At 42.8% G+C, this 16078-nt stretch overlaps 1 protein-coding gene across 6 annotated transcripts in view; it reads left to right on the forward strand.

The window, feature by feature from the left end:
- The window catches only part of ap1b1 (adaptor related protein complex 1 subunit beta 1), a 28547-nt gene extending 13950 nt beyond the window's left edge, over positions 1-14597 (forward strand). For all 6 annotated transcript variants that reach the window (XM_084551041.1, XM_084551042.1, XM_084551045.1 and 3 more), the window contains exons 19-22: positions 3473-3557; positions 4661-4747; positions 5348-5502; positions 13128-14597. In XM_084551041.1, the coding sequence (XP_084407167.1) occupies positions 3473-3557; positions 4661-4747; positions 5348-5502; positions 13128-13202 (402 nt within the window). In that variant the 3' untranslated portion in view covers positions 13203-14597. The remainder of the gene's footprint in view (positions 1-3472; positions 3558-4660; positions 4748-5347; positions 5503-13127) is intronic.
- Positions 14598-16078: the final 1481 nt, after the last annotated feature.

Below are 16078 nucleotides of genomic sequence, written 5' to 3' on the forward strand. Positions count from 1 at the left end.
ATTGTTGTTGATGTTGTTACGAGACGTCTCGCGGGAGGTGGAAGGCTGCTCGGGAGTGTGGCGATGACGTCATCGTTTTCCCCGTTTTAGCCGTCCACAAAGAAACGCAAGAGCTGCGTTTGCGAATTTCTCCACCCTGGGACCCGTTTTCAGAAAAGTGCGTTTTAGGGCTATGCGTTTACAGGATACGTGTGGACGAAAGGCCAAAACGATGAAAAACGTATGCGTTTCGGCGTTTTTGCGTTTCTGTGTGGACGGGCCCTTAGTCTGTAGTAAACAAACAAATAAAAGGTATTATAGTACAGTGTTCCCCACACTGACAAATAAATGCTTTACAACTTTACTACAGCAAAGGATTTAGCTGTGCAAACATCCAATTTGATCAATCAGTAACTCCATTACTGTCATCTGCTGAGCTGAATCAACAATTCATTCATTCATCATTTTGTATTCATTATTAATAATTCAATTTATATATTTTTTTTTTTTATTTCCTCCGTTGTTTTGTTATTGTTATAAATGTCAATCACAATTTTCCATTGCCAAATAAAATTCACATGGCTTGGTTTGTCAAAGTAACACCTCAGAGCCCAAATATGTTGACTACGGTAGAATACTTGGAAAACCTTCAAATATTCATAAATTATTGCATAAGAAAATTACAAAAACAAACGAATTTGCTGCAGGAAATTCTTCTATCAATTGGCTAATTGATTAAAATGTAGTTTACACTTTCTTATGGAAGTGAAATACTACTGAAGATTATTCATATTCAAATGCAGATAATACTGATATCATGCTTTTCCAGCTTGCAAGAAAACTGAAGATCACAAAAATATCCTTTTGTGCAAAAGACGGACCAAACAGACTTGAGATCTAGTGGTCTGCTAGATTAACTCATCAAAGCACTTAAGAGGCGTATAATAATGTGTCACTTCTATCAGGCAGTACCATTTTTTTCACAGCTGGACTTGGTGTCAGACTTTTTCTTGGGCAACTAAGCCTTTATAATAGAGCTCCAATTTACAAACATTCAGAATGGAGCTTGTGTAGTTTGTTCAGTCCTGCTCTGCATCCAGGAATAAGATGCCCCAATGAATTATTCATGAGCCATTCTTCTCCTTCATCCTCTGGCTGAACTCGGTGTCCGTCTCTCAGCACTTCTTTGTTGAGCAGTATCATTGTGTGCTGCTCCTTTCTTCCTGTGCTTCCATTATATCACAGTTTCTTGTGTAGACCTTTTCACAGGTGCTATTTTGGATTTTTTCTCTTTTCACTCTCGCCCGTCTTTTATCCCTTTATTTGTTACCTTATATTTAACCACTGTCTGCTATTCTCACCTACCCACGTTTTCATTTTTATTTATATATTCTTGTGCAGCACCTTCAAAGGGCTGTTTGTCGACAGTTCATTTGATATATTTAGCTTGTAAGTAATGCTTGTTGATATCTTTTGGCAAATAGCCTCGTGCTCACTGTGAAATGCAATATGATGACCGGCCAGTAAACAACATACACTATATTACCAAAAGTATTCGCTCACCCATTCAAATGATCAGAATCAGGTGTTCTAATCACTTGGCCTGGCCCCAGGTGTATAAATTCAAGCACTCAGGCATGCAGACTGTGAAACAAGACATTTGTGAAAGAATGGGCCGCTCTCAGGAGCTCAGTGAATTCCAGCGTGGAACTGTCATAGGATGCCACTTGTGCAACAAATCCAGTCGTGAAATTTCCTCGCTCCTAAATATTCCACAGTCAACTGTCAGCTCTATTATAACAAAATGGAAGCGTTTGGGAAAAACAGCAACTCAGCCACGAAGTGGTAGGCCACGTAAAGTGACGGAGAGGGGTCAGCGGATGCTGAAGCGCATAGTGCAAAGAGGTCGCCGACTTTCTGCACAGTCAATTGCTACAGAGCTACAAACTTCATGTGACCTTCAGATTAGCCCAAGTACAGTACGCAGAGAGCTTCATGGAATGGGTTTCCATGGCCGAGCAGCTGCAGCCAAGCCACACATCACCAAGTGCAATGCAAGGCGTCGGATGCAATGGTGTAAAGCACGCCGCCACTGGCCTCTAGAGCAGTGGAGACGCGTTCTCTGGAGTGATGAATCACGCTTTACCATCTGGCAATCTGATGGACGAGTCTGGGTTTGGAGGTTGCCAGGAGAACGGTACATTTCAGATTGCATTGTGCCAACTGTGAAATTTGGTGGAGGAGGAATTATGGTATGGGGTTGTTTTTCAGGAGCTGGGCTTGGCCCCTTAGTTCCAGTGAAAGGAACATTGAATGCTTCAGGATACCAAAACATTTTGGACAATTCCATGCTCCCAACCTTGTGGGAACAGTTTGGAGCGGGCCCCTTCCTCTTCCAACATGACTGTGCACCAGTGCACAAAGCAAGGTCCATAAAGACGTGGATGACAGAGTCTGGTGTGGATGAACTTGACTGGCCTGCACAGAGTCCTGACCTGAACCCGATAGAACACCTTTGGGATGAATTAGAGCGGAGACTGAGAGCCAGGCCTTCTCGACCAACATCAGTGTGTGACCTCACCAATGCGCTTTTGGAAGAATGGTCAAAAATTCCTATAAACACTCTCCTCAACCTTGTGGACAGTCTTCCCAGAAGAGTTGAAGCTGTAATAGCTGCAAAAGGTGGACCGACATCATATTGAATTCTATGAGTTAGGAATGGGATGGCACTTCAGTTCATAGAATGAGTAAAGGCAGGTGAGCGAATACTTTTGGTAATATAGTGTATTTATCAGATGATTTTGTGATATACAGTACAGAGGGGTCAGAAACTCCACATTGAAAATCTGTCATGTTTTCGCGTAATCCTGAAAATATTGAAAAGTAATTCACCTTGCATCAAGTGTTCACCTCAAGTTTCCAGCAGATAATTTCTTACCAAGTAACATAGTGGAAAAACTTACTTCCTCCACAGTCACCTGACCTCAAACCCACTGAAACTTTGTTCAGCTTGTCACTCACAAGTGCTAAACAGACAAACAATCCCAGTAGTTGTAGTTGTTTACTAATAGTGGGGTCGGCCCTAGCACATGCTAGAGTGTCCTTGAGGGAGACAGTGAACCCCAACTTGCTTCCCATAGCAGGCTAGCGTTTTTCATATGTAGAAATTCAATGTCAAAAAGTGTGTGTGTGTGTGTGTGTGTGTGTGTGTGTGTGTGTGTGTGTGTGTGTGTGTGAATGAGAAGCATTTGTAAAGAGCTTTGTCCGGCTAAGTTTAGAAATCATTATGTAAGTGCAGACCATTTTTGATGAAGGCCTGTGTGTACTTGTGCGTTTGTGAGAGTGAGAGATTCTGAAATGACTTTCGCTTGTTCAGTCAACGGCACGCATACCCCAGCAGTGCCAATCCTTGAAGGGCACTTGAAAAGTAATTACTCATGTATTGCGTCTTGTTTCTCCCCTACCCCCTCCCTGGATGTAATCACTCTCACAGGTGGCTGTTAAGAACAACATTGACGTATTCTACTTCAGCTGCCAGTACCCCATCAGCATGTTGTTCGTAGAGGACGGGAAGATGGGTGAGTGTTTCTTGGCTGAATGTCTTAAACTCAAAAGACTTAAAGTCCCACTGACGTCAGCGGCACCACACAGTTGCGTCAGTCTTTAAGTGAGGGCTCATATGTCTGTTCTGAGCTGCTCTGTGAAGCAGCGTGTGACGTAGTTTTCTGTGACTGTCCACCTGCCTGAACTCATTCACTACTCAGTGCTGCACAATTACTTCTAGATTGTACAGACATATGTTATTGTCTTTTTTTTCCCCCCCATTTGTTTTTCTGCTGCTGTTCGATTTATCATTTGAAAACGCGTTGGCATTTCTCCCTGTGGAGCGTTATGATGGGTCTAACAACAGGACTGCAGCCAGAGGTTGCGAGCTAATGCTCTGGAGCATTAGACACAGCAGGAAACAATGTGTAGAGAGTGGGATCACACCACTTGGATGTTTTTTTAACTGCAGTGCACACCAAATATCCCGCAGTTATTTTCAGACGTGTACATTTCAATCAAACATGCTACTAGGAGATGAGTAATACATTAAAGATTGCTAATGGATCAAAAGAATGAATAGATCCAGCATTCAAAGTATCATTTCTGAAAAAGGTTACTGTTGTGAGAATAAATTGGAGCGCAGAAACACTAGACTCAGCCAGGGGCGATAGTCATCACATTACAGATAGGGAGACTGGCACAATGAATGAATACATGAGGTATCATAAGCAGATCAGAGGATTATGCATCACATTTAGGTAGGAATGGTTGATGTAAGCAATGAAGACTGGGTAGATTGATGGGACCAGGCCCACACATGAGAAACATTACAGAAAGGCTACCTACTGTTTGACATGCCATACAGTAGTAACACATGGATGCATAGATTTTTGACAGAGAGGAGAATAGAGGACTGGTACGCGGTGCATTATGGGAAGCCTAACCCTAACCCTCAACAGCCTAGGCCTATAGCAGCACAACTATAGGATGTTTCATTTGAGCCAGTCCTTGCCATTTGATTAATGGATTACAGTGGTCAGGCAGAAAAATAACATACATTTGCTAGTTTTCAGTAACATTTCAGTGTTTGCTCTGTGTTTGGACTCATACAGTGATCACATCTTTTCCTCCACAGAGCGGCAAGTTTTCCTTGCCACATGGAAAGACATTCCTAATGACAACGAGGCCCAGTTCCAGATCAAAGACTGCCATCTCAGCTCAGGTAAGAGGGATGAATGGAGAACACAGAGTGCATCATTATGCAGCCGTATCCTGCAGCTTCTTTATATGTGAAAATGGCCAGACAGAGCCGCGGCTCAATCTTAAAAATCAGATACTCTCTAATGAAGCAAATTGTATTTGATGGTAACTCATCAGCTGCAGTCCCTATTTACATGTGATAATTTAGTTTTACACGGGTGTGAGAGCAGCTGAACTGAAGAAGAATTCCTAATGACAGCTTAATGGAGATTTCCCCGCATAGATTAAATTTCTTCTTTATGAACAAAAAGAGAGGATTTCACATCCTGCTGGGGCACAGCAGCAAGACAGGCTGAGGAGAAACAGTTAATTCTAAATTAGTGACTGTATCTTTGTTGCACAGACAGCCTGCAGTGAAATTTTAGGGGATGATAAGGGAACAAGAAGTCCTTTGTGGTCTGGTACATTTAATGACTCTTTCAGAAGACACCCGTAGAGTGTGACAGGAGTCACAGAGTGACTCTCTGTATTAAATAATAACTAAAAGATAACTAAGCAGTAAAAGCTTAGTTTAACAATGAAGACTTTACCATGGTAACGTTTGATTATGTTCTCTCAACAGATGCAGCCTCCAACAAACTGCAGGGTAGCAGCATCTTCACCATAGCCAAGCGTACAGTGGACAGTCAGGACATGTTGTACCAGTCCATGAAACTCACCAATGGCATCTGGGTGCTGGCTGAGCTGAGGGTGCAGGCAGGAAACCCAAATTACACAGTGAGTAACATAACAAATGTAGTCGAATCAGATCTCTGCTGTCGTGGTAAAAAAAAAAAAGAAAGAAATGGCTTGCAAGAGGAAGAGGCTCCCTTCAGTATTTTAATGATGAAGAATGTTATGTTATTTTAAAAACCGCTATTTTCGTAGTATATCTTCTACGCCTTATTATAAGGCTTGCCACATAACCTTTTTTTTTTTTCTTTTTACCATTCCTGGGTAGAAATGCACAAATTAATCCGAGCATTCATGTATGTTTAAGTGGAATCAGTGAGACAGACTTTAAAATGATGAGTAAATCATGAAATGTGTGCGGATGGTTTCCATTTCATCAGGATTTTTGCATTAGTGCATTGAGGTGTTTACAGTGTGTCCACAGAATTAGATTCTGTTTGTGTCGTTAGCTCAGGAGGGGTTTGGGTTGCTTCTGTCCTGGCTTGATTTCCCATGCTGCTGTCCTCCTGCTCTCCTACATGTCTCTTCATTAGTTACAGCCATCTATTCTTCACCTGCTCTTCCTACCTCAGCTGCCACAGCAGCACTCGTCGAGGCCTGGAAATATTTTAGATTCCAGGTAGTCTGGTCCAAGCTGTTTTTGAGTCTTTGTCATTGTTTTTCCTAACTAGTTAGCTGTTTGCTTATAACATATTTGCAGATGTGGATCTCTGAAATTAACAGCGCTGTGTTAGACTCATATTATTCACTGTGTTAACTGAAGGCCTCAGTTTTGGACAAACGTGTACAGATGTGTAACAACATTTGAGGAATTGAGCCAGCTGTCTTCTCTCTGGGAAAAATCCAACTAAAGTGAACATGCTTTGATTCATGGTGTGCACGGAGAGGAAGAATTACTCAGATAGGTCTGTTGTCAGTGTGTTGGGGAGAAAGAGGCAGAGGAGGATTTGCTACACGGAGCTGATGGTTGCTCTCATACCCAGTTCCTGGTTCCTAAACCAGGATCCAGTACATTTTCAATTAGATTATTTCCTGAAATACAAATTCACAAATGTGCATGCAGCTGCGTAGTGTTGAGCTTGTGTCAAGACTTTGTCTCAGTTGCTTTTTCTTGTTTGTCCTATGAACATGAACTGAATGAAGGTTAAATGATTCAACAATGTTGTGTCTTATTCCTGACTCAGAACAAAATGTGTCATATTTTTTTTAAACATGTATTGGTATATTAAGTACACGTTTTACAGTATTACTCATTACCATTCGAAAGTGACTGTCACTGTATCAAACTACTCATCCAGGATTTTACATGTTTTGTCCATAAACAAAGGTCTCTTCTACACTTCAGCACAAATTACCTCTTGCACATTTAAGTCTTTATAACAGCGTTAACAAAAACCGTCATCAATGCACGTCAAGGATAAATAACATTCCTGTGTCTGATTTAAACTAGCAGGGATGTGACGGTGAATGATGTGCAGTGATGAGTGGTGAGCACGTTGAAGCAGGGAGGCTGACTGTGCAGTGATTGGAGTGTGGTGCTAGTATTCGTGACGCATCTGTGTTTCCGCGTGCGTATTGGCGTGCATGTGCATTTGTTTGCGTAGTCCAATGTGCCGTCACACACGTCTCTGCTTTGTCAGCGCGCTACAGTGTCTGCTCTTGATGGATTGCGTTCGGCTTAGAAATTCTGCCCCGGCTTGTCCAGAACGATGACCTTGGTGTGACTCCTCCCCAGCTCATTACTCTGTCTGCTTTCGGATCATGTTTTATTTATAAGGTGCCATTAACTGTCTTTTTGTTTTCTTGTGTCTAGACTAGTCAATTTGTCAGTCAGCCTGCTCCGTTTCATTTAGGACACAGATTATGAATTGCTTTGACACCTCCCATGGTCGTCATGCAGCCTGATATAGGAGAAAAAAAAATGTGACTTTCAGTAAGTAATAAGTGAGTAAATTGAAAGTTGATTTTTACTTCAAGATTATTATATTCTACCGGAGGAAGTGCGCATTTGTCATTTTCTCATCGTTATTTCCCAATGTGTCCACATATGTTGCGCATCATTAATTTAGGAGATTATTCTCCATTCGCCTTCAGCTGTTTCTATTTTGCACTCCTCCCGTCCTTTTGATTTGATCTGTAAACCCAAATTGTTTCTTGGTGTGGCTAGAAATACTCCTCTACGTCTCACAGATGAGAGAAGGCCACACTTGAAATCAACCGAGCTGCACGTCCAGAGTGTATTCCGAAGCTCGGACCTCTGAGTTGTTGCCTGCTGCACGGTCCCTGCACTCTCTTGGCGCAAAACATTAAAGCCAAGCTGCCAAAGCTTTTTGTCGGCAGCTATTTTTAGCCCAGAAGAATTAAAGCCCCGACACTGTTTTCTGGCTTTCATTGAGCTTTTTTCTGAAGACGGTACAAAAAAAATACGGTATTTATATCCTGTGATTTCGATTAGTGGAGCTGTATGGTGACCAGTTAGATTTATGTTGCTGCTTATGCATGCCGTCCTAAAGCTTGGACGTAGCTTGGCCTATTTTTCTGATATCTGAAAACTTGATTGGCTTCAGCTCTCCCTCGATGCCTCGCTGCTTATATTAGATTTTTTACAGCTGCGTCCCAATTCCACACTTCATATTGCTTCCAGCTGGGTTTGACTCTGTTGTTCATTAACAGTGGAAAAGTGATTAAATATACTGGAAGATGTTAGTGTGCACATTTAATTGACTTGAGTGTGAGTATGTACTTATTAGGACAGTATTATCCCACCACGGTGCAGCACACGGCAGAACTGGAACGACTCACAGCAGGAAAATTAGATTATGATGGACAGTATAAAGGCAATTTATGGGTGATATTATAACTTTATTGCCTTTTGCATTTGTCTACGCCTGCATTATTGACGACTTGAGGGCATTTAAAACAAGACATATCATCTTATTTGAATGGATATGGTAAGCTTGGAAGTAACACATTTCATCCTTGACTGCTGCAGCCAAAAACAACTCGCTGAAAACAGGAAAGTCAGGTCGGGCAGAAAAATTTCCGCCTCAAGGTGGTAAATTCATCACCGCAGTCGGCTTTTGCGTCGTCTTCTGATATTCTTCTAAACCCGAAGCTGGATTTGATATCGTCTGCGGCTCCCCACATTTCATTAGACTTGACTTCCATCTGGGCTCATGTATACTTTATAACGTTAGTGGTGGAGAATTGGGACGCTGCTCATCTTCCTGACATGAAGCATGGTGTTCTCATCTGCCATCTCCTGTCCCCATGGCAACAATGTGACCATGCGATGTTGGCTCGGTCTCTCCTCCCACTACTTGAGCTGGAAATTTGGAGTGTTTTTGGTGAAAGTGAGTTCAACACAGAAACGGACGCCACGGTGCTCCCCTGAAAACAAATGTGTCTTTCCTCACACAAGAATTTCGTTACCGGTGTATCTTAAATTTGCAACAACATGATGAATAATGTGTTAAAGTATAGTAGGGTTGACCATTTTGCCCGCTGAAACATTTCTTAATTAATTTTCCAGCGCATATACTGTGTCACAATGCACTGTATATCAGTATAAAGATGCATGTGGTCCTTATACATACAGTATTACTAGATAAAGATCTCGTGGATGTAGATGGTTGCACAGTAAAAAGATTGATATCAGATGTTTGGGATTAAGATGCTGTGGATTCTAAAAGATTTCTTCAGGCATCAGAAATTCCTTTTGTACACTTCAGAGTTCACAAACCCATCAATAAATACAAGCTCACTTAAACCACTGGAAGAATAAAACCCTAACCTCAGTCTTTGATGTTTGGACCTCCGTGCTTTACTGTATTGTTAGTTTCATCTGGTTAGATTCTTTCCTTGGTGATCTCAACACAAACTTTCTACCATTAGATAACTTGAATGTGGGAAAAAAAAAAAAAAAAAACACTCCTAAACTGTCTAAAAGCTCAACACATTGATTGTTAACAAAGAAGAACACATCCTCCTTCACTCATAGGAGTCTTGAAGAGGGGTTTTAAAGCTCAGGCTTTTAAACTTGTTAATTTTTGGGCATTTGAATATGATGGTCTTCCAGCCTCATGTGGCCATTCGAGGAACCCTCCGGAGGTGGCCGCTTGTTTCCACCATATTGTGGAAGTCTCCATATAGAGAGCCGAAGTCCCGCCCCCTCTACTTCCGGGTTATGGGACCTATCTTTCGAAAAAATATGAACGGCAGTCTATGGCGAAAGATAAATTATTTTCTGGTCCCGATCGACTTGTGCCTTGGATTATACATATGTTGTTTTTCAGAATAAAAAATTATTTTACATGTCAAGAATGTCACAGTTTGTCGCAAGATAGTTAAGTAAAACGCTATGGAAAATACGTAATTAAACGAACTACAAGTCCCGCATGCTGGCGCGTACAGAACCGACCAAAACTCCCTTCGTGTAACTACAGCTCTCGACATGACCCGATTTATAATGATTTTCACCTCGTTTAATGCTTCTGCCTTCGTCCTGGAAGAAGACGGTAAAGCTCAACAAGGAGACAGCCATAGTTCTCGAGTTACGTACATTGTTCGAGACGAGAGATGTAGTTCACTAAGCGATCTCATACAAAACCTAATGTTGTTCAGCTTATTTACGTCAAATAATTTATCTCTTGACGTGAAAAATTATCTTTTAAATTCACACACATCATATGTGAAATTCATGCCACAATTCGATCGGGACCAGAAAATAATTATGATCTCTCCATAGACTGCCGTTCATATTTTTTCGAAAGATAGGTCCCATAACCCGGAAGTAGAGGGGCGGGACTTCGGCTCTCTATTGTGGGGGCCTTTGGCTCCTATGGGTTGAGGGGAGGGGCCTCTGTGAATTTGGAGGCCAGGTCAGCACCTTGTGTTTTTCGTCATGTTTTTTTGAGTTGCTGCTGCCATCAAGGAGTGTCATTGCTATGGGGTGTCTGGTCTGGTCTGGTCTAGTTGGGTGGTACATGTCTAAGTAACATCCACATGAATGCCAGGTCCAAAGGTTTCCCAGCAGAACGTTGAATTGTCACAAGATGATCTGGTTCATGTTCATGTTGTGGGTGATCGGTGTATAAAGTCAAGGTTTTTGGGGCAACCGTATCACTTTATCAAACCATAACCATTTGTCCATACAGTGTAGTGTACATGTAGTGAATGTCGTCAAATTATAATGTGCTAATTCAACTGTATGATCATTTTGGAGGACGTAGTTTGTTGTGCTGTTAAACTGTACTGCATTAAACAAGCGTTTCCGTTATTTAGCCCCCTGACTAAAATGGTGGTGTCAAAACAATAGAAAGTTGTGTCGGTACAACACAATACAGCTCAAACCACAGCCTCCAAAATGAAAACACAATTGAATCAACAGCTCTAATTTGTCCTTATTGCGGAGCTCGATATACACACGTTTTAAAAATATCTCTACAGTGCATCTGGAATACAGAGTTATGCAAACACATGGATACTTGAACCTCATTTTCCTGGGAGGATAAAACAAAGCTGGATAGTATTACAAATCCCAGCTCTCAATCCATCAATAGTTGACACATTCTAAGCTCCAGCTTCCCTTTTTTCGATGTACACGGTTATAATGCTGCGGTTTTTTTTAGCAGCCAGCCCTAAGCTGAATACATAAATGCTGCAGTTTTAGTTCCTCATAATGGCAGATTGTATTCTGTGGCTGTAATGTTTTCATTTCCTCACGTCTTACCCCATACCAGTAGGAGCAGCTCCGCCTAAATGTTGCCAGCAGCAGCATGCATTAGTAAAGAGCCTTGAGTGTACAAAGGCCCCGCTGAAGGAGCTATGCTGTATTACTGATTTATTCTACTGCAGCTCTGTGGTAACCACTCGACACACTCCACCACCTTTGTTTGATATTAGCGGTTCCTGAGTCATGGAGGGGTGCAGAGCGGAGTGAAATTCACATCAGTCGCTTATCACAGTGCTGCTGAATGACTGGTCAGTGTCACATAATGCGGCCGGTCTCAAAGTGGACAAAACGTAATGTTATAGTGTCTGTGATGATAACATACACCAATCAGCCACAACATTAAAACCACTAAAAGGCAAAATAAATAACATTGACCATCTTGTGACTATTCAATGTTCTGCTGGGAAACTTTTGGACCTGGCATTCGTGTGGATGTTACTTAGACATGTAGCACCCACCTAGAGCAGACCAGGCACCCCCACCCCATAGCAATGACACTCCTTGATGGCAGCAGGATGCAGCCTGACACAGACACACACACAAAAACGGTTTAAGAACAACTAAAAAAAAACATGAAAAACAGCACAAGGTGTTGACCTGGCCTTCAAATCCACTAGATCCCAAACTGATCAAGTATCAGTGGGATGATAAAAAGAGGCCCCTCCCCTCAACCCAAAGGCCCCCACCAACAACATCCTGTTACCAGACACCACAGGACACCCTCAGAAGGACCATGTCCATTCTCTGATGAGTCACAACTATTTTGGAGGCACAAGGAAGACCTACACAATATTAGGAAGGTGGTCATAATGTTATGTCTGATCGTTGTACTTTGCATGGATTAAAAATGAAAGACGGTGAAAAACAGTCCTGCATAATTCAGGATGGTGAAGGGTTATTAAATCTGATGCAAAGGCAAACACCCCGAGATCAAGAGAAGTAATCCAGTGCCCCTCCAGTTTGTCTTTGGCCCTTTGGCCTGGGACCCTCAGGATTGACACTGCTCAAAGACAGAGTTGGAGAAGATCTACACTTATCATTATTAAATCCACATTGTGCTCATAAAACCATTACACCTCCACCCCAGTGGAGTGTTCCATTTGACAGTGATTAAAGCTTAAAGAGCAGCACTGTGATAAAGTGTGTGTGTGTGTGTGCGTGTGTGTGTGTGTGTGTCGCCGTCAAGGCAGGAAAAATGCAGTTTCCCCTCTTTTCCACTTGTTGGAGACGTTGGGGTTATTAAGCGTCCCTGTACTCACAAGAGAACGCACAGCTGGTTCTCACTGTACAGCAATTACTTAGCCAGTCGTTTTTCTGAATCGCTCTCTTTTGATTTTTATGAAGCATTTTCGTCAACGTCCTCGAGTGTCTCTCCTGGTGTAACGCTTCCAAATCTCCAGCTGCCTCGTGTTTTCCTGTAAATAGCATCTTTCTGGATGTGAGGAAATAACATCTGCAGTATGATTGCACCATGATGGGGGGGAGAAAAAAAAAAAAAAACTCTTCACGAGGCTCCCGTCTAATCCTAAACCCGCTCCCAGCTGAGACATCAAAGAGCGGAGAGGCTGCCTCCGTTTCCCTCTAGTGTGTACATGTATCTGTATTTCCGTCCGTAGGTCTGTCAGTGCTTGATATGACTGAAGTGTGGAGGTTTTAATCCAAAGCCTTTCTTCTCTCTACCCAATTGAAACTAATAAACTTCTGGAAAAGAAAACAACGGGGTCATTCTGTTTGTTTACCCGTAAGCTTAATGGTCCATCATGTCATTTGTGGGAACTTGATGAATTCACCGTGCAAGCTCGTCCTTCTTCTTAGTTTGAACTTGCTTGTAACATCTTGCGCGGGGCGTTTATAGTCCTGTTATCTGTCTCCGTCAGCTTTGCGATTCTAACGTGCCACATGATGAATTAAATCGCCTCCTCTCTCTCTCCCTCAGGTCTCTCTGAAGTGCAGAGCTCCAGAGGTTTCCCAGTGCGTGTTCCAGAGCTACGAGGCGGTGCTGAAGAACTGAGCGAACGCCCTGACGTCGACCCGGCCGCTGCTCTCACAGACACCTCTTCTTGCGCTTTGTCACCTGACCCACGAACCATATTTGCAAGCTCACACAGTGCAGGTGCCACTTCTTGCTGTGTTTGCCCTGGAGTCTGCAGTCTGTATGTCATCCATCCATTTAATTTTGACTGTTATTAATGTCTCGTCCCATTTTTTTTTTTTTTTTTTCAACCTTTGCCATTTTAAACACTGCATTAGATATTTGAGTCGTTCTCTTCGCTGGCCTTCTCCGGTCCCTCTTCATAACACCACGTTTTAATTTCTAAATCCCCCCCATCTTTATCCTTTTGGGGGGGCTGTATGACTTCTACCCCTGCGTTTGTTTCCCTGCATGAGCCTCTTTAATCATTTTCTAGCCCCGTTTCTCTGCAAATCAGTCTATTAATAGCATCTGCAATCAGCTGGTGAATCACCACTTTTGGCATATTTATTTGTGGGCAATTTCAATTAAGACCGGGCGGAAAAAGGCTGTAACTCTCCTTCTGCCTGCGTGAAGAGGATGTTTGCTCTGTGGGCCTTAGAAGAGACACATACATACATACATACATACCTAAAAACTACACTATTGTTGTCTTTGTCATTTTATAGAGTTTTCTTTAGTACCTGTGGTAAGCGGTGGGGATGTCTGGTGTGTGCATGGAAACTGTTGCCGTGTGTTTCTTTAATTTTCACATCAATATCTTGACATTTTCTAGATTAGCAGCAGTTTTCCACTGACTGCTCTGTTACTGAGTCATTCCATGGTTTTAATTTGTGTTTGTGGTCTTGTTATTGTGCTCGAGGCAAACGGTGCAGAGAAGCCTCAGGTGGGGAAGATTTGATATCTGCTGCTTCCTCCTGCGTCACAGGCGGCCACTTGGGCTCTCTGCCACTTTGCTCTCTCTCTCTGCGTCCACTTGAGCTCCACAGCCACCCGAGTTGAAGGCTCAGGTGAAATAAACTGATGTCATGGTTTGAAAACACTTCTGAGTAATGAGCGTATATATGTAGGTAGCACATCGCCTTAGCTGAGACTAAGGCCGGAACAACATCCCAGCGTGTCCCCGTTTCACCTGCACACTCTGCAGATTAATTGGATTCCTTTTTCGAGTCGTTACACTGGAGCCCTTTCTAGCGGCTCTGCAGGATGAATGCACCTACGCTAACACCTTTTACAAATTACAACGGTAGAGGCTGTGTGTTCCGAGTGTGTATTCTGAGTGTGTGTCTTCGTGTGCGGTGACGGCTGATTCACATGAAATGCTGTACAAAAAGAAAATCAAATGTTTAATCAGATGTTTTTGATTGACATCCTTTTGTTCATTGTGTGTAGATCATTGGAAAAAAAAAAAAAGAACTATTAAAAGACTTGATAAATTCACATGTTGACTTGTTTTCTTCTTCAGATAAAAAACAAAAGGGAATTTTTAAAGGCACTCTGCTGATGTCAAAGTCCCAGCGTTGCAGCATGTAAAACATTATCTCTGTTTTATATGCTCTGTAAAGTCCACAGAGCCCCTGAGGCCTGCGAGCGTTGTTTTCATACACTGATCCTTGATAATCATTGATGTGACCTTTTAGGTGCTCTTCTCTCATGGAGCTACCAGCTCTGTTGCAGACAGCGCAGCCTTTGCAGCTTTACATGCAAAGTCCGCAGGCTCTCTGTGTTCAACCTGGATCCACGAGTGAAGTCTGAGGGTTTATCCTCAGCGGAGTGCGTCGCCACGGCAGAGCAGCTGCTCTGAGGCTGTGGCAGGGTTTTTTTTTTTTTTTTAAAGTCCGACCTGCTTTGGAAAGCTTAACCAGGATTTTCCCACCCGTGACCTAATGAGGAACTCCTCTAGTTTCAGATCTGTTCCTAATGGGGAACTCAAACACCTCCAGTCTCAGATCTGTTCCTCTTCGATTGATGTAGCGAGCGGTATTCAGAGATGTGAGAAAACAGAAAAAAAAGTCAGCTGTGACTGTGAGAAGTGGCCATCTCTCTTTAGGGTATCAATCTTCTGCGAAGAATACGTCACAACAGGGGGCGCCACTTCACTGCATTAAAAGCCCAGTCTCCATAAAGGGACAGTCAGTTCACTTTAACACCTCCAACAATGTCACAGCGCTGAATGGATTTAGAACACACAGGCCTGAATTTTTACCGTAAATTGTAATTTACAGCAAAAATTTGCTTCCACTGGTTCACATCCCCTCCACATCCGTGGCTGAAGTGCTCCTGAACAAGGCACCTGTCACCTAAAGCTGCTCACTGCTGTCTGTGTGTACAAATAGATCGGTTAAATACGGCAAACTAATTCCTTGTGTGTGTATTTACTGTATATACATGGCCAGTAACTACTACAGTGGTGTGGTGGTGGTTAGCACTGATGTCTCGCAGCAAGAAGGTTCTGGGTGACTGGGGCCTTTCTGTGTGGAGTTTGCATGTTCTTCCTGTGTCTGCGTGGGTTCTCTCCAGGTACTCCGGCTTCCTCCCACCCTCCAATTTGCCGGGATAGGCTCCAGCCCAAACCACGACCCTCCAGAGGACAAGCGGTTACAAAAAAATGAATGATTCATGATAAACTGGTGCTAAGAAATTGTTATTAAATCTAGAGTAACACCAAAGGTGAGGCACAGACTTCTAATCACCTAAACAACAGCTCTGAAGGTTGAAAGCATGTGCCCCGCTGGATGTGGTTTGAGTTTGAAGGCAAAACTGATGCATGAGGGAACATCCGGTGGTCCGGCACGTGTGCTCATACGCGTGAAAGCCTGTGAGTCGAGGTCGCACTTCATCTTGTTTTGACAGCATAAAGAATCACTAACACTTTTCATTCTTTGACGGTCACCGCGTGACTTGTCATGTCCTTC

Source organism: Chelon labrosus (genome assembly GCF_963514085.1).
Source record: "Chelon labrosus genome assembly, chromosome: 9".
Taxonomy (NCBI): Eukaryota; Metazoa; Chordata; class Actinopteri; order Mugiliformes; family Mugilidae; genus Chelon; species Chelon labrosus.